This window comes from Vidua chalybeata, chromosome 16 (genome assembly GCF_026979565.1).
Source record: "Vidua chalybeata isolate OUT-0048 chromosome 16, bVidCha1 merged haplotype, whole genome shotgun sequence".
Classification (NCBI taxonomy): Eukaryota; Metazoa; Chordata; class Aves; order Passeriformes; family Viduidae; genus Vidua; species Vidua chalybeata.
The window spans coordinates 14,230,416-14,253,653 of NC_071545.1; the positions used below are offsets into that span (position 1 = coordinate 14,230,416).

General features: G+C 64.8%; 1 protein-coding gene across 1 annotated transcript; it reads left to right on the top strand.

Moving 5' to 3' along the window:
• The first annotated feature begins 1,015 nt into the window (after positions 1-1,015).
• MYO15A (myosin XVA) lies at positions 1,016-22,861 on the top strand. Its single transcript, XM_053957719.1, has 64 exons — positions 1,016-4,000; positions 4,745-4,827; positions 5,049-5,112; positions 5,254-5,363; positions 5,578-5,652; positions 5,813-5,903; positions 6,039-6,044; positions 6,365-6,468; positions 6,904-6,967; positions 7,052-7,165; positions 7,330-7,491; positions 7,587-7,700; positions 7,799-7,857; positions 8,090-8,213; positions 8,295-8,390; positions 8,483-8,614; positions 8,877-9,002; positions 9,174-9,251; positions 9,604-9,758; positions 9,884-9,929; positions 10,050-10,174; positions 10,405-10,522; positions 10,607-10,782; positions 10,851-10,935; positions 11,212-11,265; positions 11,430-11,511; positions 11,595-11,725; positions 12,629-12,724; positions 12,815-13,050; positions 13,539-13,717; positions 13,816-13,888; positions 14,043-14,234; positions 14,386-14,480; positions 14,568-14,656; positions 14,736-14,862; positions 14,994-15,055; positions 15,179-15,242; positions 15,327-15,465; positions 15,674-15,764; positions 15,848-15,947; positions 16,152-16,273; positions 16,366-16,425; positions 16,639-16,714; positions 17,058-17,173; positions 17,257-17,375; positions 17,455-17,596; positions 17,822-17,933; positions 18,092-18,166; positions 18,531-18,736; positions 18,804-18,937; positions 19,016-19,070; positions 19,175-19,247; positions 19,432-19,505; positions 19,575-19,657; positions 19,838-19,968; positions 20,109-20,203; positions 20,629-20,706; positions 20,937-21,033; positions 21,137-21,297; positions 21,398-21,531; positions 21,632-21,765; positions 22,096-22,229; positions 22,428-22,568; positions 22,658-22,861. Exons 1-64 carry the CDS (start codon positions 1,031-1,033, stop codon positions 22,757-22,759), a joined length of 9,741 nt encoding a protein of 3,246 aa, XP_053813694.1. The 5' UTR covers positions 1,016-1,030; the 3' UTR covers positions 22,760-22,861.
• The last annotated feature ends 377 nt before the right edge of the window (positions 22,862-23,238 follow it).

Genomic DNA, 23,238 nt, shown 5'->3' on the forward strand with positions numbered 1-23,238 from the left:
CGACTCGCGGGGTGCGCGGGAGGCAGGAGCAGCTCCGCCGGGCTGCCCCGGGGCCGGGTCCCACCGCCCCAGCGCCATGCCAAGCGGGCGGCCACCGGCGCCCGAGGGAGCCACGCACGGGCATGTGCCTCGCCAAACCCGGGCACAGGTAAATACCCAGCCGGGGCAGGCGGCGGGGTCCGGGGCCGGCCGCTGTGCCGGGAGCAGGCTCCTGCCGGCACAGGGAATCACCTCCCAGAGCCCCGCCGGGGCCGGAGCATGAGCGCCCGCCACTGCCAGGATGGTCGGCAAGAAGGGGGAGCCCAAAGGGAAGGCGGGCAAAGGGAAAGGGAAGGATGGCAAGAAGGGCAAGAAGGAGGATCCCAACGAGTCAGAGGATGCCTCGGATGCGGAGCTGCTGAAGGCAGAGGAGAGCGAGGAGACGGAGGTGGTGGAGGAGGAAAAGGAGGAAAAGGAAGAGGAAAAGGAGGAAAAGGAAGAGGAAAAGGAGGAAAAGGAAGAGGAAAAGGAAGAGGAAAAGGTGGAAAAGGAGAAAGATGAGGAGGAGGTGGCTGCAGAGGAGCCCAAGAAGGGGAAGGGGAAGGAGAAGAAGGGGTTGCCCAAGGCAGGAGTGGCAAAGAAACTGGGCCGTGGGAAGAAGGCGCAGCAGGAGACGGAGGAAGAGGAGGGTGAGAGCAATGCTGCAACAGCCAAGAAGAACACGAAGGGCACCTCCAAGCTGATGATGGGGCTGGTAACCGACAAGAAGAAGAAAGGGGCCAAGGGTGCAGAGGCCAAGGGCCAGCCCAAAGATTCTGTGGAAGCCAGCCCAGCCGAGGAGGAGGCAGCAGCGCCTCCGAAGGCCCGGGCAAAGCGGAGCCTCCGCAGCACCTCGAAGCTCTTCCTGGGCTTCAAGAACCTGGGGCTGCGTCGGCCCAAGAAGGGGCAGTTCAAGAACACGTCCCGCTTCTTCTGGGGGCTGCATAAGCACAGCACCAAGAAGAGGAAGAAAAAGAAGAACAAGGCAGTGCTGAAGTCCACCTCCAACCTGATGATGCGCTTCAAGCAGGTGGGCAAGAAGAGGAAGGAGGAGGCCAAGGAGGAGGCCAAGAAGGAGTCACCATCGAGGCCATCCTTCCTGCTGCTGCGGCGGGGCGGGCAGGAACCCGAGGACAGCGCGTTGCTCTTCCGCCGGCGCCCGGAAAGGAAATTCAAGCCCCGGGCGCAGGTGCTGAGCAAGGCGGCCGCTGCCACGGGCTGGCTGGCCAGGAAGGTGCTCTCCCGGCGTGGGCGGCTGGTGGGGGGCAGCCGGGCGACTGACACGGCCTGGCTGTCCCGTATCGGTGCCAAGAAGCTGCCGTTCCCCGCGGAAGACGAGATCCTCAGGCACCGGGCCAACATGAAGCGGATCCCTGGCGGTGTCGGGCTGCCGGCGCCCGGCACTTCGCGGCAGGGCAGCATGGTGAGGCGGCCGTCCCGGCGGCGCTCCCAGCGCGCGGCCGCGGAGCCGCCGGTGCCGCGCTACGGCTGGGCCGAGGAGGAGAACGGAGCCTACGGCCGCCGGCGAGGCTACGGCAAGGAGGATGGAGCCTACGGCTCCCGCCGTGGCTATGCCAGGAAGGAAGATGGAGCCTATGGGCCCTGGCGCAGTCACCCCAAGGAGGAAGATGGAGCGTACGGCCCCCAGCAGGGCTACGCCGAGGAGGATGGAGCCTACGGCCCGTGGCATGGCTACAGCGGGGAGGAGGATGGAGCCTACGGCCCCCGGCACAACTACTCTGAGGAGGAGGAAGGCTACATGCAGAGCCCAGCCTACCCAGCAGGGTATGGCTTTGATGATGCGGTGCCGACCCCCTACTCTGACTACCCTGGCTATGAGACAGAGGAGGAGTATGACTACTACGGGGGGTTTTGGGAGGATGGTGACGAGCCAGGGCACCCCTACGGCGACTCAGAGTTCGAGGATGAGGGACCGTTTGGTGGTGGGTCTCCCCTCAGCCTCTATGACCCGTACAGCAGCGACCCAGAGTATGGTGAGGAGGCAGCGGGGCCCTTTGGCTACAGGGGGGACCCCTACGAGGACTTTGGGGAGCCCTTTGCCAGGGGCTACCCTGGGGGCGAGTACCCCGAGCATCGCATCCAGTACAGCGAGGGGGGCTGGGCACCACATGCCCAATCCTCCTGTAACCCCTACGCCCTGGGCCTGGAGGAGATCGCTGAGGGCGAGGAGCCCGAGGAGTGGGAAGAAGAGGAGGAAGAAGAGAAGGAGTATCCTTTTTCCATCCTGAGCTCGTCCTCGCTCCGGGGCATGCGGGAGACGCTCTCCTCCAAGCTCTCCCTCAACAGGAAATTCAGGCTCTTCCCCCGACCCCAGGTCAAGCTTTTCGGCAGGGACCGCCTAGATGTCCCCCTCCCGCCGTCCCCCCACCTTCCCGCCGCCCGTGACGAGGACGACTACGACGAGTACGAGCCGCCGCCGCCTCCGGCAGCCCCCAGCCCCGCGGCATCCCCGGGACGCCCGGTTTCGGCAGCGCGGGCGTGCGGGAGCCCTCTGGGGCAGTTCCTCCAGCGATCCCTCTCGATTCCTGCCAGCCGTCCGCCGCGAGGTGCTGGGGGATTTCGGGGGTCCCGCACCCCCCAGCCCTCCTACAGGCTCTCCAGCCGTAGGCTGGCGGGCATGGAGAGCGCCGGTTTGGGGGACCGGGACTCTTCCCCACCGGCGGGGCCCTGGGGGCCGCCCCCTCCCCGGGAGCCGGGGGCTGCGCGCCGGCCGTCGCTCCGTAACCCCTTCGCCAACCCCGGGCGCTCCTCGTCACCGCCGCCCGTCCGTCCGCGCCCCGGTAGCACGCGGGGCGAGGGGCCACGGCGATCCCCCTCCCTCGGTGCCAGCCTCCGGCGCTTCGGCCCCGAGTCCCCCACCCCGCCACCGCCCGCTCCCCGCTCCCCGGGGCCGGGGGGGAGGCGCCTGGGGGGCCCCGCGGCGGGGAGACCTCTGTCATCGCGCCGGAGCAGCCCCCCCGGGCTGCCGCTCCCCCAGGCCTGGCCCCGGCTTCCCGAGCCCCCCACCAAGGCGGTGAAGCCGCTGCAGAGGACCCCCTTCCGGGCACCATCGTCCCGCCCCGGCAGCCGCCGCCTCGGCCCCCCCGGCCCCTCCTGGGATGAGGAGCTGCCCCCCTGGCAGGGTGCCCCGCGGGGTCCCGCCGGGGTGCCCCCTCCGCCCAGCCCCGCTCCCAGCACCCCCAAAAGTTTCATCCAGCGCATCGGGCAGCCCCTCGCCGGGATGGCCCCCCACTCCCCCCCACCGAGGCCATCTGCTGAAGTGGGGGGGCGCAGCCTCTCCAAGGGGCGCTCCGTGGCGCAGTCCCTGGCTTCTCTGCTCGTAAAGAGCATAGCCTCCACCAAAGCCCCCTCATCCTCACCACCCAGCCGCCTTCCCTCCACTCGCTCGCCCTCCTTGCCCCGGCGCCCATCCCGGCGGGACGGGAGCACCCGCCGGTCTCCGAGCCCACCCTCGGGGCGCCGGGGCTGGGCCGACGTCGGGCGCCCCATCCTTCCCTCCCCTCCACGAGGCAACCGGAGCCCCTCGCCGCCCCGTCGTGCCGCTTTCCCACCGCCCCACGGGCGAGCCCCCGGCTCTCCGGCCGTCCCCCGGCACGGCGCTCGTCCCCCGGGGCCGGCGGAGCCCATGGAGGGTGACGGGGCGGCCGGGGAGGAGGGCGCGGGGCGCTACGCGGTGGTGACGCCGCAGGTGCAGAGGTTGGGCTCCTTCCGGCGCGCATCCCGCATGTACAAGCAGCACTGGTCCACGCAGCACGTCGTGCGGGTGCGGGAGATGCCCGACGCCTGGACAACCGAGCAGGGCCTCCCCCAGCAGCCCACCCAGCGCGGCCGGCGGTGGGCGGGCCAGTGGGGAGCCGACATCGCCCGATACCTGTGCCAGCGCTCGCCGGCGGGCGGCTGGCGGGACAGGCACCCCTGGGCAGACGGGTACCTGGGCAGCAAGCAGCCCTGGCGCAGCAAGGTAACGCCCGCGGGGAGCCCCCTCGGGGGGATGGAGCCGGGGTTGAGCTGGCAGAACCCGGGGCAGGGTGGCGAGTTGAGGTGCCTGATGGCTCTCCCGGTGCAGAGAGGTTTGCAGCGCTCAGGGTGGGGGTAAATGGCTGTGGGTGGTCTGGGTGCTGGCGGGGGTCCTCCCGTGGGGAGCAAGAGGGGATCACCACCAGTTGTGTGTCCCCCCCACGAGCGGCCCCTCTGGGGACACTCGATTCTGGCGTATGGAAATGCAGAGACCCGATCCGGCGGGGACAGGTGCAGGTGGCACGGTGACCCGGCGGGGTGTCCGCTTTCCTGCCCACCCCCTGGCCGGGCGCCAGCGCAGGCTCCCGTGTGACACCTGTCCTGTGTCACCCCTGCACGCGGCCGGGGGGAGCAGCCTCAGCCCCCTTCCATCACCTACACTGAAAGTGGTGCCCACGGTGAGAGGGACCGGGATTCCCAGGACCAGGTTTTCCTGGGACCGGCCCCAAGGTGGCCTTGGTGATCTCGTGTTTCTGTGTTCCAGCACTGCTGCTCTCACCTGACACACAATGCTCTTGCTGGGGGACTGGTTTTGGGGCTGTGTGGTGTTTTCCTGGGGTTCCAATGCTGACTGCGTGTCCCCTGGTGTGGGGTCACAGATGGTGTTTTGGGGTGGTGGTGGTGACTGGGTGGGACATCTGAGGGTGTTGGCACATCCCTGCCATGATGGGCTGTTTGCTCCATGCAGATGCAGTCACTGTGCAGCCTGCCCATCATGCGGTACCAGGAGCCACAGGAGGAGGATGGGCTGGAGGACATGACCCAGCTGGAGTGAGTGTCCCTGTCCCCTACGCCATGACTCAGTGCTGTGGGGGACAATGGGGCTGCAGCCCCCAACCCCATACCCCTGACCCTGCTATCCCACCCCATTTCATCCCAGTATGGGCTCTGCTTCAGCCTCCTGGGCCTGGAGATGCTGAGGACACTCTGGGCACAGCAGACACTCCCTCGTCCCTCTGTCACCCCCTAATTCAGCCTCTGCTCCATGCCAGGGACCTCCAGGAGGCTGCAGTGCTCAGCAACATCCGGACGCGGTTCGAGCGCCAGCTCATCTACGTAAGCTTAGGGGGACACAGCATCCCCCAAGGATGGGGTGGGGTCTTTGGGGAGTCACCCCTCTCCAAGGGCTCGCAGCCAGGACCTCTCGAGCCAGGACCTGCGAGCCAGGGCTTGCAGTGTGGACTCTCTCTCTGGCAGACCTACATCGGCAGCATCCTGGTGTCGGTGAACCCCTACCGGCTCTACAACATCTACGGCAAGGAGCAGGTGCTGCAGTACGAAGGCAGAGCCCTGGGTGAAAACCCGCCGTGAGTACCAGGCTGTCCCCAAACGCCCTGTGGGGATGGGGTCACTCCCACCCTCCGTCCCCCACACTCTGGATCCCGCAGCAGAGCCCGGGGAACCCTGGGTCACTGGGTGCTGGAGCGGCTGCGTCTGTGCATGGGGATGCTCGGGGCATTTTGGGGGTCCCTGTGCTGGGCCAGCGTGGCACCTCCCACCCCCTGCTTCTGCCCACCCCAGGCACCTCTTTGCCATCGCGAACGTCGCCTACTCCAAAGTGATGGATGCCAAACATAACCAGTGTATCGTCATCAGGTGGGACGCGGCTGTCCCCGTGCATGGCCCCTAATCAACACCACCCTAATTGCTGGGTCGCTGCCACCAGCCTGGCTTGGTTCTGGGGATGGGGTGCTGGGGTGGGCACCCCTTGCTTGACTGGTGATGGCCCCAGCCATGCCCCTGCTCTGTGTTTCAGTGGGGAGAGCGGCTCAGGGAAGACCGAAGCCACCAAGCTGATCCTGAGCTACCTGGCAGCCGTCAGCCAGAAACGCAGCACTGCCCCACAGGTAGGGTGCTGCCCTGGGGACATCCCTGAGTCCCCCTGTCCCCATCTTCTCCCACCTCCAAGAGCTCTTTTCCATCCGTCCTCACGGCTCTGCTGCTCTCTCCTTGTCCCAATGCTTCCACCTGGACCATGGCAGATGGAGGTACTGAGGGGACACGTGGGCTGGGATGGGTCAGGGGGACAGAGAATTGTGGTGGCACCTTGGCCATGGCAGGGGAAAGGCGGGAGGGACAGCAGGAAATCAGTGCATGCACACAGATGGAGTCTTCGTGCTCTCTTATATCCTCATTTAACCTGGCTGTGGTGCACAGCTCAAATTTGGACACCCACGGGTGTGTGAGTGGAACATGGGGTGGAAGGGAGGGTGGCAGGGCGTCAAAGGGGGGGTCCTAGCCTTGGAGTTGCCCCGTGGTGTGTTGGGTGCCCAAGCTCACCCCCCAGCTCTCCCCATGACCATGACAGATCCTGGAGGCGACCCCTTTGCTGGAATCCTTCGGCAACGCCAAAACCGTGAGGAATGACAATTCCAGCAGGTTTGGGAAATTTGTGGAAATCTTCCTGGAGGAGTAAGTAATGCTGAGTAACCTGTGTGTAGCTGCTCCCACCCCATGTCCCCTGCTGCCCCAGGGGTGTCCAGCCCAAGCCAGCCCCTTGTCCTTTGGCTCTGGAAGGACACATAGGGATGTTTTTGGGACAAACCTGGTGTTGGAAAGGTGATGGCACCTGAGATCAGGTGGTTGTCCCTAGGTTAAGGTCAGGGACATTGTGACCTGGCTGGCATCTTTACCATTCCCAGTCCCCATCCCTGTCCTCACATCCCATCCCATCCTCTCAGCCCCACTGATCCTGACAGGGGGTGCCCAATATCACCCCTGGGCACAGCCAGGTGCACACACCTCTCCCTGGTGGGGGGCATCTGGGGCATGGCTGGGTGTGTTGGGGGGCCACAGCCCCTGCCCACGCCGAGGTTGCCAGCCAGGTGCCCACTCTCACCCCTGCAGCGGCTTGATCTGCGGTGCCATAACCTCGCAGTACCTGCTGGAGAAGTCCCGCGTGGTCTTCCAGGTGTGTGGTGAGGGGGTTCTGGGCTCTGCCCCCCACTCTGCCCCCTCTGCCGCCCCCTCCCCAGCTCTGTCCTCTGCTCTCCAGGCCAAGAGTGAGCGCAACTACCACATCTTCTACGAGATGCTGGCGGGGCTGCCGTCCCAGCAGCGGCAGCGGTACTGCCTGCAGGGCGCCGAGACCTACTACTACCTGAACCAGGTAGTGCGTCCCCTCCCCGGCCTCCCACGGCCTGATTTTGGGGGGCTGGTGGGTTCCCGAGTCCTCAATGTGTGGATGAGGAGGATGGCCAGGGCAGGGTGACCCCCCCATGCTGGGTGCTGAGCCCCCCGGGACCCACCGATGGACTGAGGGGGTTGTGCCAGGGTGGGAACTGCGAGATTCCCGGCAAGGACGACGCTGAGGATTTCCGCCGGCTGCTCAACACCATGGAGGTGCTGAACTTCAGCGTGGACGAGCAGAACAGCATCTTCCGCATCCTCTCCTCCGTCCTCCACCTGGGCAACGTCTACTTTGAGAAATACGAGGTACCCCGTGGGGAGCCAAGCTGCGCTCCTCGGGCGTGATTTGGGATGTGGCAAACGGGGGCTCGCCCATGCCATGGCATCGCCGTGTCCTGCAGACCGACTGCCAGGAGGTCGCCACGGTGGTGAGCGCCACGGAGATCCGGACGGTGGCTGAGCTGCTGCAGGTGTCCCCTGAGGGCCTGCAGAAAGCCATCACCTTCAAGGTGACGGTGAGTGCAGGGGGGCACAGGATGGGAGGGGGTCTCTGGGCCCTGGGGACCACCTGCGCTGATGTTGCTGGAACCCCATCATGCCATCTCCCACCCAGGAAACGCAGCGGGAGAAGATTTTTACCCCTCTGACTGTTGAAAGCGCCGTGGATGCCAGGTAGAGGGACGGGGAGCTGCACTGCAGGAGGGTGTGGGGGGGTCTGACCCCCAGAGACGGCGTGGGATGTGAACTGCCAACTGGGAAAGAGGATGATCAGATCCCCCAGTGTGGATTAGACTCTGTGGTGATTAAAACTGATGCTGTGGTGGGTGCTGGCTGTGGCAGTGGAGTACACTGTGGCAAGCACATTCCAGAGCTCCAGCACTCTGCTCATCTCTCCCCTTCCCAGGGATGCCATTGCCAAGACCCTCTACTCCCTGCTCTTCAGCTGGCTCACGGACCGCATCAACAAGCTGGTGTACCCACGGCAGGAGGCTCTCTCCATCGCCATCCTGGACATCTATGGCTTCGAGGTGAGCAGGATTCATCCCACCTCCATGCTGGCTCAATCCCAGCTCCATCCTCCCAGGCTCCATGGATCTTCCTTCTTGCAGGACCTCAACTTCAACAGCTTTGAGCAGCTGTGCATCAACTACGCCAATGAGTATCTGCAGTTCTTCTTCAACAGGATTGTGTTCCAGGAGGAGCAGGTGGGGCTGGTGGGCAGTGCTGGGCTCTGCCCCGGTGCTGGGCACTGCTGTGGGGCTGGGGGCACAGGGCTGACCTGGTGCCCACCCTGCAGGAGGAGTATATCCGGGAGCAGATCGAGTGGAAGGAGATCCCCTTCAGCGACAACCAGCCCTGTATTGACCTCATCTCCCAAAAACCCTACGGCATCCTTCGGATCCTGGATGACCAGAGCTGCTTCCCCCAGGTGAGGGGCTGCCTGGTGATGAGGTGCAGCCAGCACTGGGAGGTCACTGTGGCTGGGGAATCACCATGGCTGCTCTTCTCCTGGGCTGTCCTGGACAACCTGGGAAACCCCCGGGTTCCTCCAGGCCGGATAAGCCCAAAGAATCATAGAAACATCATGGAATCACAGAATGGTTTGGGTTGGAAAGGACCTTGGAGATCACCTAGCTCCAACCTGCTGCTGAATTGCCTGAGCTGTGTGTCACTCCTGTGTCCCTTCCCAGGCCACTGACCACACGTTCCTCCAGAAGTGTCACTACCACCATGGGACAAACCCGCTCTACACCAAGCCGAAGATGCCACTGCCTGAGTTCACCATCAAGCACTATGCAGGGAAGGTGACCTACCAGGTGTGTGACATTTGGATGTCCAGCAGGGATGTTAAGGCAGGTTAAAGAGGAGGTTGATCCTGCACCAAGGAGAGAAATGCATCTCTGGGGGTCTGGCTGAGATCCTGGAGCTCCTTGCCTCACCCTGTCATCCTGCCAGGCTCCTCACCATGAGTTTTTGCTATTTGTCAGGTTCACAAGTTTTTGGATAAAAACTATGACCAGGTCCGTCAGGATGTGCTGGACCTGTTCATCAGCAGCAGGACCAAGGTAGGGCCCTGCCTGGTGCTGGCTCTGGGCATCAATAGCCCCCTTCCATACATCCCTTTCCATGTCCCCAAGCATGTCCCCATGGCCAGTAAAGCCCAGGGGGACCAGAAGCAGAGGATGCCTCTGGTTCCACCCATGGGATCCTCTGGGCTTTGACCCCTCAAGCATTTGGCAGAAACAGGCACATGGGCTGCTCCTGTGCTTTGTATTGTCCATATCCTCATCCCCATCCCGGCAATCCTGCCACAATTAGGGCTGGGCAAAAAAGGAGCGGCTGGGCTGCGAAGAGGCTGTGGGAGAGCTGCACCATCCCGGCCACCTTCTCCTCTCTAACCTTTCCTGTCTCCCCAAGGTGGTGGCCAACCTCTTCTTTGGCCATGCCCAGGTGATGGCCCGGCAGAGGAGCCTCATCAGGAGGAGCAGCACCAGGACACGGCGGTACAAGGCTCCTACCGTGGCCGCACGGTTCCAGCAGTCGCTCCTGGAGCTAGTGGAGAGGATGGAGAGGTCAGGGTGGGCAGGGTGGGCAGCCAGGCCGTCCTCTGGGCTGCTGGGAGCTGGAACTGAGCCCGAGGTGCCTGGGCTGGCTTTGTTTCCTGTTCCCCGTGGCTGACAGGGTTTCTGTGTCACAGATGCAACCCCTTCTTTGTGCGCTGCATCAAGCCCAACAACAAGAAGGTGAGAGCCGGGGCTCTCCTGCCTCTGCTGGTGCCCTGCTGGCACTGGGAGTGTGCGGGCACACGGTGGGTGGGTGTTTGCCCATGCAGTTGCTGATGCTTCTCCCCATCCCTGCCTCAGGAGCCGGGGCTCTTCGAGGCCGACGTGGTCAAGACCCAGCTGCGGTACTCGGGGATCCTGGAGACCATCCGCATCCGCAAGGAGGGCTACCCTATCCGCATCCCCTTCCTTGTCTTCATCGACAGGTGCCTGGGGGCTGTGGGTTGGGCGCTGCCATCCCAGCCAGGGGACACCACAGAGGTTGTGGATGTTTTGGGGGCAGCGTTTGGGCTGGGGTTCCCCCACAGTGGGAGCTGGGAACCCCTCGTGTTAATACACAGCTCTGGGAGAAGCTGCATCTCCAGGCACACAGGGAGGGTCTGTGCTGGTGTCCCAACGTGGTCTTGTGTGGTGACAGTGTCGTGGGCTCACCCAGGTATCGCTGCCTCGTTGACATGTGGTCCAATGTCATTCCCAATGGAGCCAACTGTGTGGAGATGCTGAGGAGCCTCTGCCCCGTTAACCCCAGCATGTACTACGTCGGTGTCACCAAGGTATTGTCCCAGGAGAGGGCCCCAGGTCATGTCCTGGGGGTGGTGGCCAAGGTGGGGAGCTCATGGCCTCACCCCTGCTCCCAGCTCTTCCTGAAGGAGCAGCTGTACCAGGCGCTGGAGAGCAAGAGATGCCGCGCCCATCACCTGGCCGCACTCACGCTCCAGCGCTACGCGCGCACCTTCTTCATCAAGCGTCGCTTCCGCTCCCTCCGCCGCAAGATCGTCCTCCTGCAGAGCCGGGCGCGGGGATACCTGGCCAGGTGGGGGTCCCTGGGGGTGGCGGGTGGGCACAGGTGGGTGGCAGAGGGTGACAGGTGCCCTCCTGCAGGCAGCGGTACCGGCGCATGCGGCACACGCTCATCAAGTTCAGGTCGCTGGTGCACATCTACGTGAACCGCCGGAGGTACCTCAAGGTGAGGTGGGGCCTGTCACATCCCAGGGGGTCCAGGGGACCTGCTGCCACCCTGCCGCATGTTCAGTCTGGAGAGGACGCTGTGGCATCCCCAGGCCACGAGCCCCACCACGTGCCACCCTACCACCTCCTCCATGTCCCACTGGGTGTGGGCAGTGCATTTTTGGGGTGAAAACCCTGCTGATATTGGGGAGGGGTCAATGGCAACCCAGGGTGCCGTGATGCCTCAGGGTCCCCCTTCCTCCGGAGGGACTCAGCACGGCTGCTCTGCTTGCAGAGGAAGGAGGATGCTCGCCGGCGGGCCGAGGAGGAGAAGGAGAGGATGAAGCAGGTAAAGATGTGCGGCCCCGGTGGGAGCACACGTGTGATGCACGTGCAGCCCGTGTTGCTGTGCCCTCATCCCTGCCCCTCCCTGTGCTCCTGGCCGCGGCACCCGTGGCTGCTGGGGCAGGGACCAGCACGGCAGGTGGGCACATCCCTGTGCTGCGGCGGCAGGAGCTGACGCGGAGGGAGGTGGTGGATGTCACCCACCTGGAGATCCCGGCCGAGCTGATGGGGCTGCTGGAGGCCGCTGCAGGTGAGCGGGTCCCGCACCGCCATCGCTCCCAGCCCCTCGTTCCCCTGCCGACGGCCGTGCCGTAGCTTCCCGCTGTGCCGCAGCCGCTCGGGAGGTGAATGCCGGCTGCGTGGTGCTGGTGCCGCCGCCGGCGCTGCAGCCCGACCCCCAGCTCACCCTCCCGCTCGACATCAACGACTACCCCATGGCCAAGTACGTGCGGGGCCACTTCCAGGTAAGGTGGGCGCCGCGGCCCGGCAGCGGGGAGCTTTTCCCGACGGGCAGACAGCTTTTGGGGAGTCCCTGGCACCCCGGTCGTGGTGGAGCAGTGAGGTTCAGGGTCCCCGTGGTCGCTCCCGGCACTGTCCCACCGGGCTCTGCCCCGGCTCCCACCCCGGGGACACCACGGGTAGCAAGAGAGGCTGGATCCGGGGTGGCTGTGGTGCTGCGGGGAGCTGGCTGCCACCTCCCTCCCTCCCCGTGGGTTCCTGTCGTCTCCAGAGGCCGGGGGGACCCTGCTGAGGTTATCGGAGAGAGACCCGCTGAGCCCTCCTGGACGCCCGACGCGGGGCGGATCCGGAACGCTGGGGCGGGAGACCAGGTCGCTTTGCTCCCGGGACCCCGGCCCCACCCACCGTCACTTTGCCCCGTTCCTCTTCCTCATCCCTATTTTTGCCCTGTATTTCCCAGTCCCCGGCATCCTGAATGACAGCACCGGGGCTGGATAAGGCTCTCAGCCTTGCCAAGGTGTTGCCATGGAACCACAGAATGGTTTGGGTTGGGAGGGACTTAAAAACCATCCAGTTCCACCCCCTGCCATGGGCAGGTTCGCCTTCCACTAGACCAGGTTGCTGCAAGCCCTGTCCAACCTGGCCTTGAACGTTTCCAAGGATGGGGCAGTCGCAGCTTTTCCGGGCAACCTGTGCCAGGGCCTCACCACCCATCTCTGGTGCTGCCAGCACAGCCTGAGCCCCTCCCTGCCCCACTCCCAGGACGCTGCTGGCCCCATCCTTCACCCCAGCCCTCTGGCAGCCCCACAGGCTCCACCCAGCACCAACACCATGCTCAGCACCATGGGGCCAGCCCCTCGTGGCCTGAGGCTGTCCCCAGGTAGCCATGGGTGCGGGTGTCACCGCAGGAACCTGCATTTGGGATGCTGACGGCCCCACTGAAAGCCCCCCTCACCCGGCTGGATGAGGAGCTGTGCCACGAGGCTCTCAGCCTCTTCCAGCTGGTAGGTGGGATGGCACGGGATCCACCACCGCAGTCCCCTGCCCGCTCTGTGCCCGGGGTCAGAGGGAGGACCTGTCTGTCCCTGTGGCAGATCCTGCGGTTCATGGGGGACCCGGGGCTGGGCGGCCCGCAGGAGACCCTCTTTGGCAACTACATCGTGCAGAAGGGGCTGTCAGTGCCGGGGCTGCGGGATGAGCTCCTGGCACAAGCTGCCAACCAGGTGTGGAGGAACACCAACGTCAACAACGAGGAGCGGGGCTGGCTGCTGCTGGCCACCTGCCTCAGCGCCTTCCCCCCGTCCGCCGCCTTCGACAAGTACCTGCTCAAGTGAGCTGGGGGTGGGCTCTGGGATGGGGAACGGGCATGGCTGGGACCTCAGGAATAGACTGGTGCTCATGCCTGGGAACGCTGCTGGGGCTTTTCAGGGCTCTCCTGGCACCTGTGGCTAAGGATGCTGCCTAGGCCCCAACTGGTTCCTCCACGATTGCTTAGGCCAGCCTGGCACACATGGCCAGGTCCTGTTGGGAATGCTCTGAGGTCCCTTCAGGATCCCTCTGGCCAAGCTGGCATATGTGCCCATGTCCCTCTAGGTTCCCCAGGGCCAGCCTGGCACATGTACCCAGGGCTACTGGCCAAGTCCCACTAGAGATGCTCTGTGATCCTTCCAAGATGCCTTGGGCCAGCCTGGCACATGTGCCCAGGATGCTGCCAAGATCCCTCCAGGGAAGCTCTTAATCCCTCTGTCGTCCCCTGTCCCAACCTGGCACACATGATCCTGCCCACGTCCCTCCTGCAGCATCCTCCCTTCCCCTCAGGTTTGTGTCTGACTACGCCTTCGCTGGCTACAAGCCGGTGTGCCAGCGCAAGCTGATGCACGCCATGGCCCGCTCCCAGCTGGGCGCCGCGGCCGCCCGCACCTTCCCACCCTCGCTGCTGGAGTGGACGGCGAACCGGCAGCAGGCCAGCATGGCCCTGGACCTGCACTGCTTCAACGGTGCGGGCAGCGTGGCGCTGGCGAGGGTCGGTCCCAGGGTGACCACCCTCACGGGCACGGGGGACTGGTGGCACCTGCTCATTGTCCATCCCTCCCAGGTGACCAATTCTCCTGCCCCATCCACTCCTGGAGCACAGGCGAGGACCTGGCAGGGGATGTCCTGAAGCTCAGGTACGTGCTGGCTTGGCACCCACCTGCCCCACAGGTCACGGTGTCACCTGGGCTGTCTTTGGTGTCCCCAGGATCTGGGAGCCCGAATGCCCAGCTCGTGGGCAGGGTGTCCCCGTGCAGCCTGTGCCCGTCCCCAGTGTCTGGCTGTTGGCAGAGGGCTGGCGGAGGGCTGGCGTGGCTGGTCTGTGGCTATGAAGGCGGGTGCCCAGTGGGCTGAGCTGGCTGGACACGACTATGTCCTGGACCTTGTCTCCGACCTCGAGCTGCTGCGGGGCTTCCCCAGACAGAAATCCTGCTTCCTCATCGCAAGGGATGGCACCGAGAGCCACAGCAGGGACAGCCGGCCGTAGGTACCCGGGCAGGGATGTGTGACCCACTGTGGGGCTGGTGGGGGGAGCCCTGGCACCGGGCTGGATGGGTGCCAGGGGTGGGTGGGCTCCTGAGGAGAAACCTGGCACCCAGTGGGTGCTCGGTGAGTGCATCCTCCCTCTCTGCAGGGTGCTGGGACATGGATTTGATTTGGATGAAGTGCCTCCTCCCCCAGCTGTGAAAGCCCCCACACTGCCCTCCATGGAGGCGTATCACCCCCATGGTAGGGCATCGTTCCCCCCAGCCCCTGTCCCCCAGCGTTGTGACAAAGCCCTGCCATGCCAGTGGTTCATGCCTTGTCCCCTCACAGATGGGGAATTTGGGGAGCCACGCAGCCAGAAGGGTCTGGACCGGTACCTGGACAGTCTCTTTGACCCCGTGCTCTCCTACGGCAATGGGGTGAGAAGGGTGTCCCCCTGCCCGAGGCATTTCGGGGTGCAGGTGGCTTGGCCACTGTGCCCTGACACCTGTCCCCCAGGAGCTGGAGAAGCCGTCCATCCTCTCACAGAGGCTGAAGGGAGGAGGTGGCGTGGGAGGGGGGAACAGTGGCACTGATGGCACCCGGAGCAAACCTCCCGTGGCTGCGGAGACGCGTCAGCCGAGGGGTGAGCGCCTCGGGCACTCCCACATCCCCAGCCAGCCCCCTGCCTCAGTTTCCCTGTCTGACCCCTGGTGTGGGGAGCATCCCTGCACCCAGAGCCCCACAGCTCTGACTGAGCTCTCTCTGCTGTCACAGGCACAGAGCCAGACCAGTCCCCACAGCGCCGGGCAGATGTCAACCAGCCACCCGGAGCCTCGGTCAGTACACGGGGCCGGGAGGGATTGAGCCCCTTCTCTGCTTCAGGGCACCTCTCTGGGGCAGCCCCTGGGGATGGGAGCAGCTGGAGGTGCCAGGTGTTGATAGCATCGTGTCCCTTGCAGGGCAGAGCGACAGAGGGGACGCCAGCCCACGTCCCCCAGCCCCGGCCCTACTCACAGAAAGCCGGTAAGGGGTCCCGGTGCAACGGGGTGGCCAGAGGGGCTCGTGGCACTGAGCCAGGGCCCCTGAGCCGTGTGCTTGGCTCCGCAGCAGCCGTGGGCCGGCGGTGGCCGGGAGAGCCAGTGCGGCATTCCCGGCTCAACTCGGAGCACTTCCCGCGGCCCACGCACGACATCCGCAACATCATCCGGCAGTGCCAGCCAGCCCCGCGCAGCTCCCAGCCCCACAGGTACACACCTGGGTCCCCAGCCGAGCCTCGGGCTTCTCCTGCCTGGGGGTGCATCTGCTGGTCCTGATGCCAGGATGTGGGGAATGCTGGGGTGTAGGGAATGCTGGGGTGCCCCGAGTGATGGGGCTGCAGCTGGTGCCAAGTGCAGGGGAATGCTGGGGTGCAGCTGGTGCTGGGGTTCAGCTGATGTGTGATTCTGTCTGGGCAGCAAGCTCTTTGGGAAGAAGCTGGACCCCCATGAGGAAGCCATGCAGATCCTGAAGGAGCAGCTCTCAGCAGCCCGGGTGCCATCAGCTGGGGTAGGGATGTGGCCGCCCCCGTGTCCCCCTGACGAGGCTGGGGGTGTCACTGGCACTGAACACAGCCCCTCTGTGCCTCGCAGGGGGGGCCCAAGGAGGTGGTGGCTGCGGTGAAGCCGGTGCCAAGTGCCAGGTACCAGCTGCGAGCACCCACAGGACGTCCTGCAGCCACACAGCCCCCAGGTATTGCTGGGCAGAGCTGTGGCACTGGGGGCACCATGGCGGAGTGAGGCACTTCACCCTCCCAGCGGCACAGCTGATGCCTGGTGGGATAACTGCTGTGTCCGGCTCAGCCAGAGCGCTGCTCCCCGTGCCTCAGTTTCCCCAGGTGAAGGCAGCTGTTGGTGGCTCCCCCTGGGAATTGCAAGGCTTTCTGTCCCTTTGCAGTGTTTGTCTCACGGGAGCTCCCGTCCGAGGCACAGCAGGTCCAGACCCAGCTGCACCGCAGCTGCAGCGAGGACTTCTACACCTACCACAACGTGCCCTGGAAGATATTCATCCGGAAGGAGGTACAGATTATGGGGGCGCTTGGGGACAGGTTGGTGCCAAGGTCCTACCGGGATAAGGGGTTTACACCAAGCCCTGGTCTCTCTCCTGGCAGGTTTTCTACCCCAAGGACAGCATCAACAACCCACTGCTGCTCGACCTCATCTTCCGGCAGGTGAGGCACCGAGCTGGCCCCGCAGCCCCCCGGGGTCCCCTGGGAGATGGGGTGATGATTCCCCAGTGGGGTGGTGATTTACTCACCCCACTGTGGCCATCCTGCCTTCCCCTGCTGAGCTGCTGTGGAGGGGCTGGGGCTGTTGCAAGCTGGGGCTGGGGGGGTTTTTGCTCCTCCCCACGCAACCCCACTGCTCCTCACTCCCTTTCCCAGATCTTCAGTGATGTGCTGTCTGACACCTGCATCCGGATCAGCCACGAGGAGCGGCTCCGCCTGAAATCCCTCTTTGGTAACTCTGTGTCCTGCTGCTCCCTTCCTGGGGGCTCACACCCAGCCACTCTTGTGCCCGTCCTCATCTCCTGGGTATCAGTCTCCAAGCTAGGACTGGCTCTGCTTAACCTTGGGTAGTTTTGCCTCCAAAAGCAACGACCCCCCTCCCGTAATTTAGCGCTCCACAACATCACAAGTTGTGTCAGGTCTCAGCCAGCTGCTTGGGGGACACACATCTGTCTCTGCAACACAGTCCTGCCGGGCATGGGAAGGGCATGAGCGCCCCTGCTTTTGCTGGGAGCTCTGTCCACATCCTCTCCAGGCAGGGAGTGCTCACGGGAGGTGTTTCCCCCTCCCCACAGCGGAAAACAAGCTGGACTCCTTCAGCCCCGTGGCCACCGAGAATGTCAAGAGGGAGATCGTTGCCGCGGCCCGGGATGGCTGCGAGGTGTACTTCTCCCGCCTCTTCCCTGCCACGGTGAGGGACCAGCTGTGGGGCAGGGCAGCGTGGGGGGCACTGCGTCACCGTGCCCCTGGCTGAGGTGCTGTCCTGGCCCCCAGGGCAGCGTGGGGACGGGTGTGCAGATCCTGGCTGTGTCCCACACTGGCATCAAGCTGCTGCGGGTGGTGAAGGGCACCAATGTCCCCGGGGAGCAGCTGCGGGTGCTGCGGGCCTACAGGTAGGGGTGGTCAGGGTGGGGTGGGTGCTGTGGGTGCTGCAGTTGCCAGGTGTTTCAGCCTCCCCTCGCCTTGCCCCAGCTACCCCGACGTGCTCTTCGTGACCACGCCATCCAGGAACATGCTGGAGTTCAACCTGCGCGGCGAGAAGCTCATCCTCTTCTCCCCCAAAGCCCCCCAGGTCAAGGTCATGGTCGACCACTTCATCACAGAGCTCAGGAAGGTGGGGGGTGCCCTGTGGCTGGGGTGGGTTTGTCCTGGGGGTCAGACCCTGCCCCCTGTGCCTGCGTTTGGGAGGTTGGGGTGGGCAGAGCAGGGCACGCTGCGAATGGGACCGTGGCTGGATTTGGGGGAATGGTGCTGAGGCTGTGGGTGCTCGAAGTCCCTGTGCTGGGTGGGGTGTGGGTGTCCCTGCGTGCATGGGCTGTGCCAGACCCCCTGTGCCCAGGACTCCCAGTATGTGGTGGCTGTGAGGAACTACAGCCCAGAGGACGGGGGCCAGCTCAGCTTCCACAAAGGGGACATCATCCACCTGCAGTCACTGGAGCACCCTGAGAGAGGTGAGGGACCCCCCAAAGGCCCCCATGCCAAAATGCCTTTGATAGGGGACACAGGGGCAGCAGACTGCTGGCTTGCCCTGCCCTGGAGGTGGCTGTGTGCTTTCCCTGCATCCTGTGACATCCTCTGTCCCCATGGTGTCCCCATGGTGTCCCTGCAGACCACTACTATGGCTGCGTGGTCCGCAAGAAGGTGATGTACCTGGAGGAGCTGAAGACAGGCACCCAGGATTTTGGTGGGTGCCACACTGTCCCTGTGTGTGTGCCTGAGCTGTGTCCCCTCCTGGGTCTGGGGCACGGGGCAGGGCCCTGCCTCTGTCACCCCTCAGCAGGATGGTTTGGGGTCTTTCTGGCACTGACCTGCTCCCCTGCAGGTCCCACCCTGGTGCCACCCATGTCCCTCAGGTGACAGGTTTTGTGGCCCCTGGTCTATACCTTTCCCTTGAGTGATGCCAAACTGCAGCTGCTTCCAGCCAAAACCCATGGCCAGATCCCTGAAAAGGGCTGGGGGTGCAGAGGCAGGAGGGAGCAGGTAGAGAATTTTAGGGGTGACCCCATGGCTGCCAGCCCGTGGCCAACCCCACCCTCTCTCTGGCACAGGGTGGAAGTTTGGGGCCATCCATGGCAGGCCAGGCCTCTTCCCTGCCGAGTACGTCCAGCCCGTGGCGGCGCCCGATTTTGTCCATCTGCCTGCGGAGAGGAAGGAGGAGCCCCGGGACAAGCAGGGCAAAGTGGCGGCTTCGGCGGCCGTGGCCGTGGCCGTGGCCTCCACCGCCGCCGCCCAGGAGCTGGACCGCAAAACCGAGGTGGGTCCTGGCCCGGGGCTGTCCCCCGGTGCTGGCTGTGCCCGGTGCCCACTGCCCCGCTCCGCAGGTGTCCCCAGCCAGTGCCACCTTTGTGGAGGGTCCGGAGGGAGACGGTGTCGAGCAGCTCAGGGATGTCACCGGGGCCTGTCCCATGCTGGCCTTTGCCCAGCGGCATTTCCGTGCAGCACGACGTGGGACCACGTGAGTGTCCAGCGGTGGGACAGGGGCAGGCCATGGTGGGGACACCTGTGCCCACCTGCTCCCTTGTCCCTCTGCCAGGGACTCCCGTGGGATGAAGGTGCCAAGTGTGCTGGAGATGCTGACGTTCACCAAGGTATGGGGAAGTGGAGTTCTGGGGTGCCCTTGTCCTGCTGTCACCTGCAGGTCCCTCTGAGGTCCCAGCAGGGTCCCAGAGCTGGCCCTCTCCCCCTGCTCCAGATTCCTATTCAGGAGTCACTCATTGAATTTGTGGATGGTGGCCTCAACAAACTGGCTGCTGAGGCTTTCCAAGGTAGGCAGGGGCACGAGTGTCCTGTCCCCTGTCCCTCAGTCCTTGGAGGAGGGTGGGGCTGGACTGGGATGGGCAGAGGGGAGTTTAGCTCCGGTCCCACTGCTCCATGTGCCCACCCAGGAGAGCACGTCCCTGGGGAAGGGACATGCTGACCTGTGTCACCGTGTGGCTTTGTTGTCCCCAGCCGTGATGAAGTTCATGGGTGACCACCCCCAGCGGGGGCACACAGAGCTGGACATCGTCTGCACCATCCTCAAGGTAAATCCATCCCTGGGGGTGGCCTGGGCAGGGGGTGGCAGAGAGGTGGCAGCTGTGCCTGTCCCCCAGCTGTGTGCGGAGCACGAGGTCCTGCGGGATGAGGTGTACTGCCAGATCATCAAGCAGATCACCAACAACACCAGCTCCAAGCCGTGAGTCCCTGCACCCATGTGGGACAGCAGAGGCTGGCACTGGGACACCTGTACCCCTGTCCAGGCCAAGCTGCTCCAGCCTCGGGGGAGACCCGGAGACCTCATCCGTGCAGAGGGTGATGGGTGCCACCGCGGGCACCCTGGCCCTGCTTAGGGGATCAGCCCTGGCTGTTCCCACAGGGACAGCTGCCAGAGGGGCTGGAGGCTGCTCTACATCCTTGCTGCCTACTACAAGTGCTCTGAGGTGCTCCGGCCCTTCCTCCTGGCCTTCCTGCAGGATGCCAGCAGGCACCCGGAGCTGCCTTTCCACGGTAGGGGCCGTGCACACCCCAGGGTGCTGGGTGTACGGTGGCAAAGGACACCCCAGGTGTCACAGAGCTCAGGAGGAGCTCTAACAGAGCCAGCGTGGCAGCTCAGCCCCATCCTTCATCCCGGTCCCTGCTCCTGCCAGGCATCGCCAAAGCCTGCGAGCAGAACCTGAGGAAAACCCTGCAGTTCGGCGGCCGCAGCCTCTTCCCCAGCAGCATGGAGCTCAAGGCCATGGTGGTGAGGCCAGGGGCTTGTGGGTGCCCATGGCATGGAACAGGGCTGGTGGCAGCTTGAGATCCCCCCCAGAAGTTCTGGGTACCCACATGGGGTCAGGTTCTCCCTGTGGGCTTGGGATCTCTCTCAGACACCACCCTGGAACAGAGGGTGATCCTTTTTGGGGGTCTTCCCAAGAGAGCACAGGCCTTCTTAGGGTCTGCTCTTCACCACTTTGGGGGTACCCTGAGCTTCAGGGGTCCCCATTGGGGATGGAGCTCTGTGGACATGGAGTGTTGGGGAGGGGCATGATGGTTCAGGTGGACAGGATGGGCATTGGATGATCCCAGTGGGATGGTTCCTCAGGGATAGCTGCAGGATTTGGGGTGTCCTGTGGCTTCTTGCTGTGTGAAGGGTCCTCCTGCACCCCAACGTGTCCTCCCATGCAGGCTGGACGCAGTGCCAAGCGCCAGCTCTTCCTCCTGCCCGGCGGCATCGAGAGGCACCTCAAGATCAAGACGTGCTCGGTGAGCCAGAGGGGACAGGAGGCTCAGTGCACCCCAAGATTATGGTGACACCTCAGCTGTGGGCACCCAGAGGGTGTGGATGTGGGGGGGGCTGTCCCCATTGGCTGTCCCCGCTGTGGGACTTCATCCTCTGGGAAAAGCAGATCATCACTGGGATGAGCCTCAAGCTGGTGGCCCAGAGCACAACAGGGGGACGTGGCAGTGTCCCAGCCACCTGTCCCTGTGCCCAGGTGGCTCTGGATGTGATCGAGGAGCTGTGCTGTGAGATGGGGCTGCAGAATCCAGAGGCTCTGGAGGAATACATCCTCTTCGTGGTGACCGACAGAGGTGAGGAGCTGGCAGGGATGGGACAGATGGGGCAGGACGAGCCAGGATGGGGACAGCCATGCGGGCGGTGTGGTGGCCATACTCAGACTCCCGGGTGGCACAGGGCAGAGCGTGCGGCCACTGACCCGCCGGGAATACGTCCTGGATGTGGCTGCCGAGACGGAGCTCCGGGACACCAGCTACACCTTCTGGTGCCGCCGCGTGGTCTGGAGCCAGCCCCTCAAGTTCGACAACGAGCTCTACGTCACCGTCCACTACAACCAGGTCGGGCCACCCCATCAGCCTCCCCCAGGGCCACCTCCCTGTCTCCCTCAGAGCGTGCCCTGTCCCCAAGCTGTGTCCCTGTGCTCTGTCCCCCTCCCAGGTGCTCCCTGACTACCTCAAGGGGCTGTTCACCGTCCTGCCGCCGGCGAGGCCGGCAGAGCAGCACTTCCCGCACGTGGCCAAGCTGGCCGCCCTCCAGCACCGAGCCAAGGACCGCCACCACCTCCCCACGGCGTACGGCAGGGGACAGGGCACCTGGAGGGGGGGAAACCCCTGTCCCGTGGGATTTGGGACCCACTGGCCAGTGCTGGCCCTGACCTCGGGCTCCCCACAGGCGGGAGATGCAGGACTACGTCCCTCCGCAGCTCTTCCGCCTGCTGAAGCCCCAGTCCTGGCTGCAGATGGTGACCCAGCACGTGCAGCAAGCCCAGGCACTCAGCGCCCACCAGGCCAGGGCGCAGCTCCTGGGTGAGGGGACAGCGATGGGCACGGGGAGGTGACACCCACAGGGAGAGGATGCGATGCTAATGAGGACATAGTGCTAATGAGGTTGTAAAGCTGCTGGGGATGCGATGCTGCCTGGAGGGTGAGGATGATGGGGATGGGAGGCTGCAAGGACAGGCAGCCCTTGTCCCTGCACAGAGCCTGGGGTGCTGCACGTGCAGGATGGATTGGCAGGACAGGACAGGCTGCTTCCAGGCCCCACTTGGGACACTTATTTCCCTTGGCTGCTCCTGGGTGCAGGCCACCCTGGGGGACGTGGCAGCGGGCACTGAGACCCCGTCCTCCGCCCTGCAGGGCTGCTGAGCGCCTACCCCATGTTTGGCTCGTCCTTCTTCTACATCCAGAGCTGCAGCAACAACGCCATCGTTTCGCCCTGTATCCTGGCCGTCAACCAGAACGGCCTCAACTTCCTCAGCAAGGAGACCCACGTAGGTGTGGGACACATGGAATCATGGAATGGCTCGGGTTGGAACAAATCTTAAAGCTCATCCAGTTCCACCCCCTGGCCATGGGCAGGGCCACCTTCCACTAGACCAGTTTGCTCTAAGCCCTGTCCAAGCCGGGGTTCCCGGTCCCCTTAGAGGGGTTCCCAGGGGACACGGGCCATCCCCCTGTCCCCCTCCCAGGAACTCATCGCCAAGTTCTCGCTCAACGAGATCCAGTCCACGCGGACGCAGCGCCCGGCGACCGGATCCAGCTCTCCCTATGTGGAGATCACACTGGGAGACCTCCTGGCCCAGGGCATCACCCAGCTGCAGCTGGAGCAGGTCGGGGACACTTGGGGACATCGCGGGGGCCCTGCCGGGGCTCTCACAGCGGTGGCACGGCCGCTGCCCATCGGTGTGTCCCTCTCCAGGGCCTGGAGCTGTGCCGCGTGGTGGCCGCGCACATGGAGAGGCTGCTGGGTGCCCGGGAGAAGAGGCTGACGCTGCCACCCAGCGAGATCACCCTGCTCTGAGCCCGCCATGGCCCGGACCCCCGGCAGGGGGGACAGAGGGTGCAGTGACCATGGGGTGTCCCCAGCTTGGCCAGTGGCTGCTGTCCCCCTGTCACCAACCCGCTGTTGTTCTGGGGTTTTATACACGCCCAGGAGCCCGGCATGACTCTGTGTCCGTGGTTTTGTGTTACGCTCGCTGCTGCAGGGGGGATGCTGCCCCTCGTGTCTGATTCCCCGTCGATCACCATGTGTTTCCTACTCCCGTGCCTCAGTTTCCCCCACCGGTCTCTTTCCCCATCCCGGTGCTTCATTTTCCCCTCTATCCCGCCCGTGCCTCAGTTTCCCCGTGCCCCCCCCCACCCGCTTCAGTCACTCCCGCCCGCCTGTCGCGCTCGTCGCGCCCGCCAGGGGGCGCCGGCGCCGCGCGCCCGCCGCCACCTCCGCGCCCCCTCCCTCCCCGCCGCCGCCGGCGCGCGCGCGCGCGCTCCGACCGCCCAATC

Bases quoted from the DNA above. Each gene is read 5' to 3' on its own strand.
- MYO15A (XM_053957719.1), top strand. From the start codon at position 1,031: ATGATGCGCTTCAAGCAGGTGGGCAAGAAGAGGAAGGAGGAGGCCAAG. The intron at 14,235-14,385 runs GTAGGTACCCGG...CCCTCTCTGCAG, and splicing joins CACAGCAGGGACAGCCGGCC to GGTGCTGGGACATGGATTTG. The intron at 18,737-18,803 runs GTGGGTCCTGGC...CCCGCTCCGCAG, and splicing joins AGCTGGACCGCAAAACCGAG to GTGTCCCCAGCCAGTGCCAC.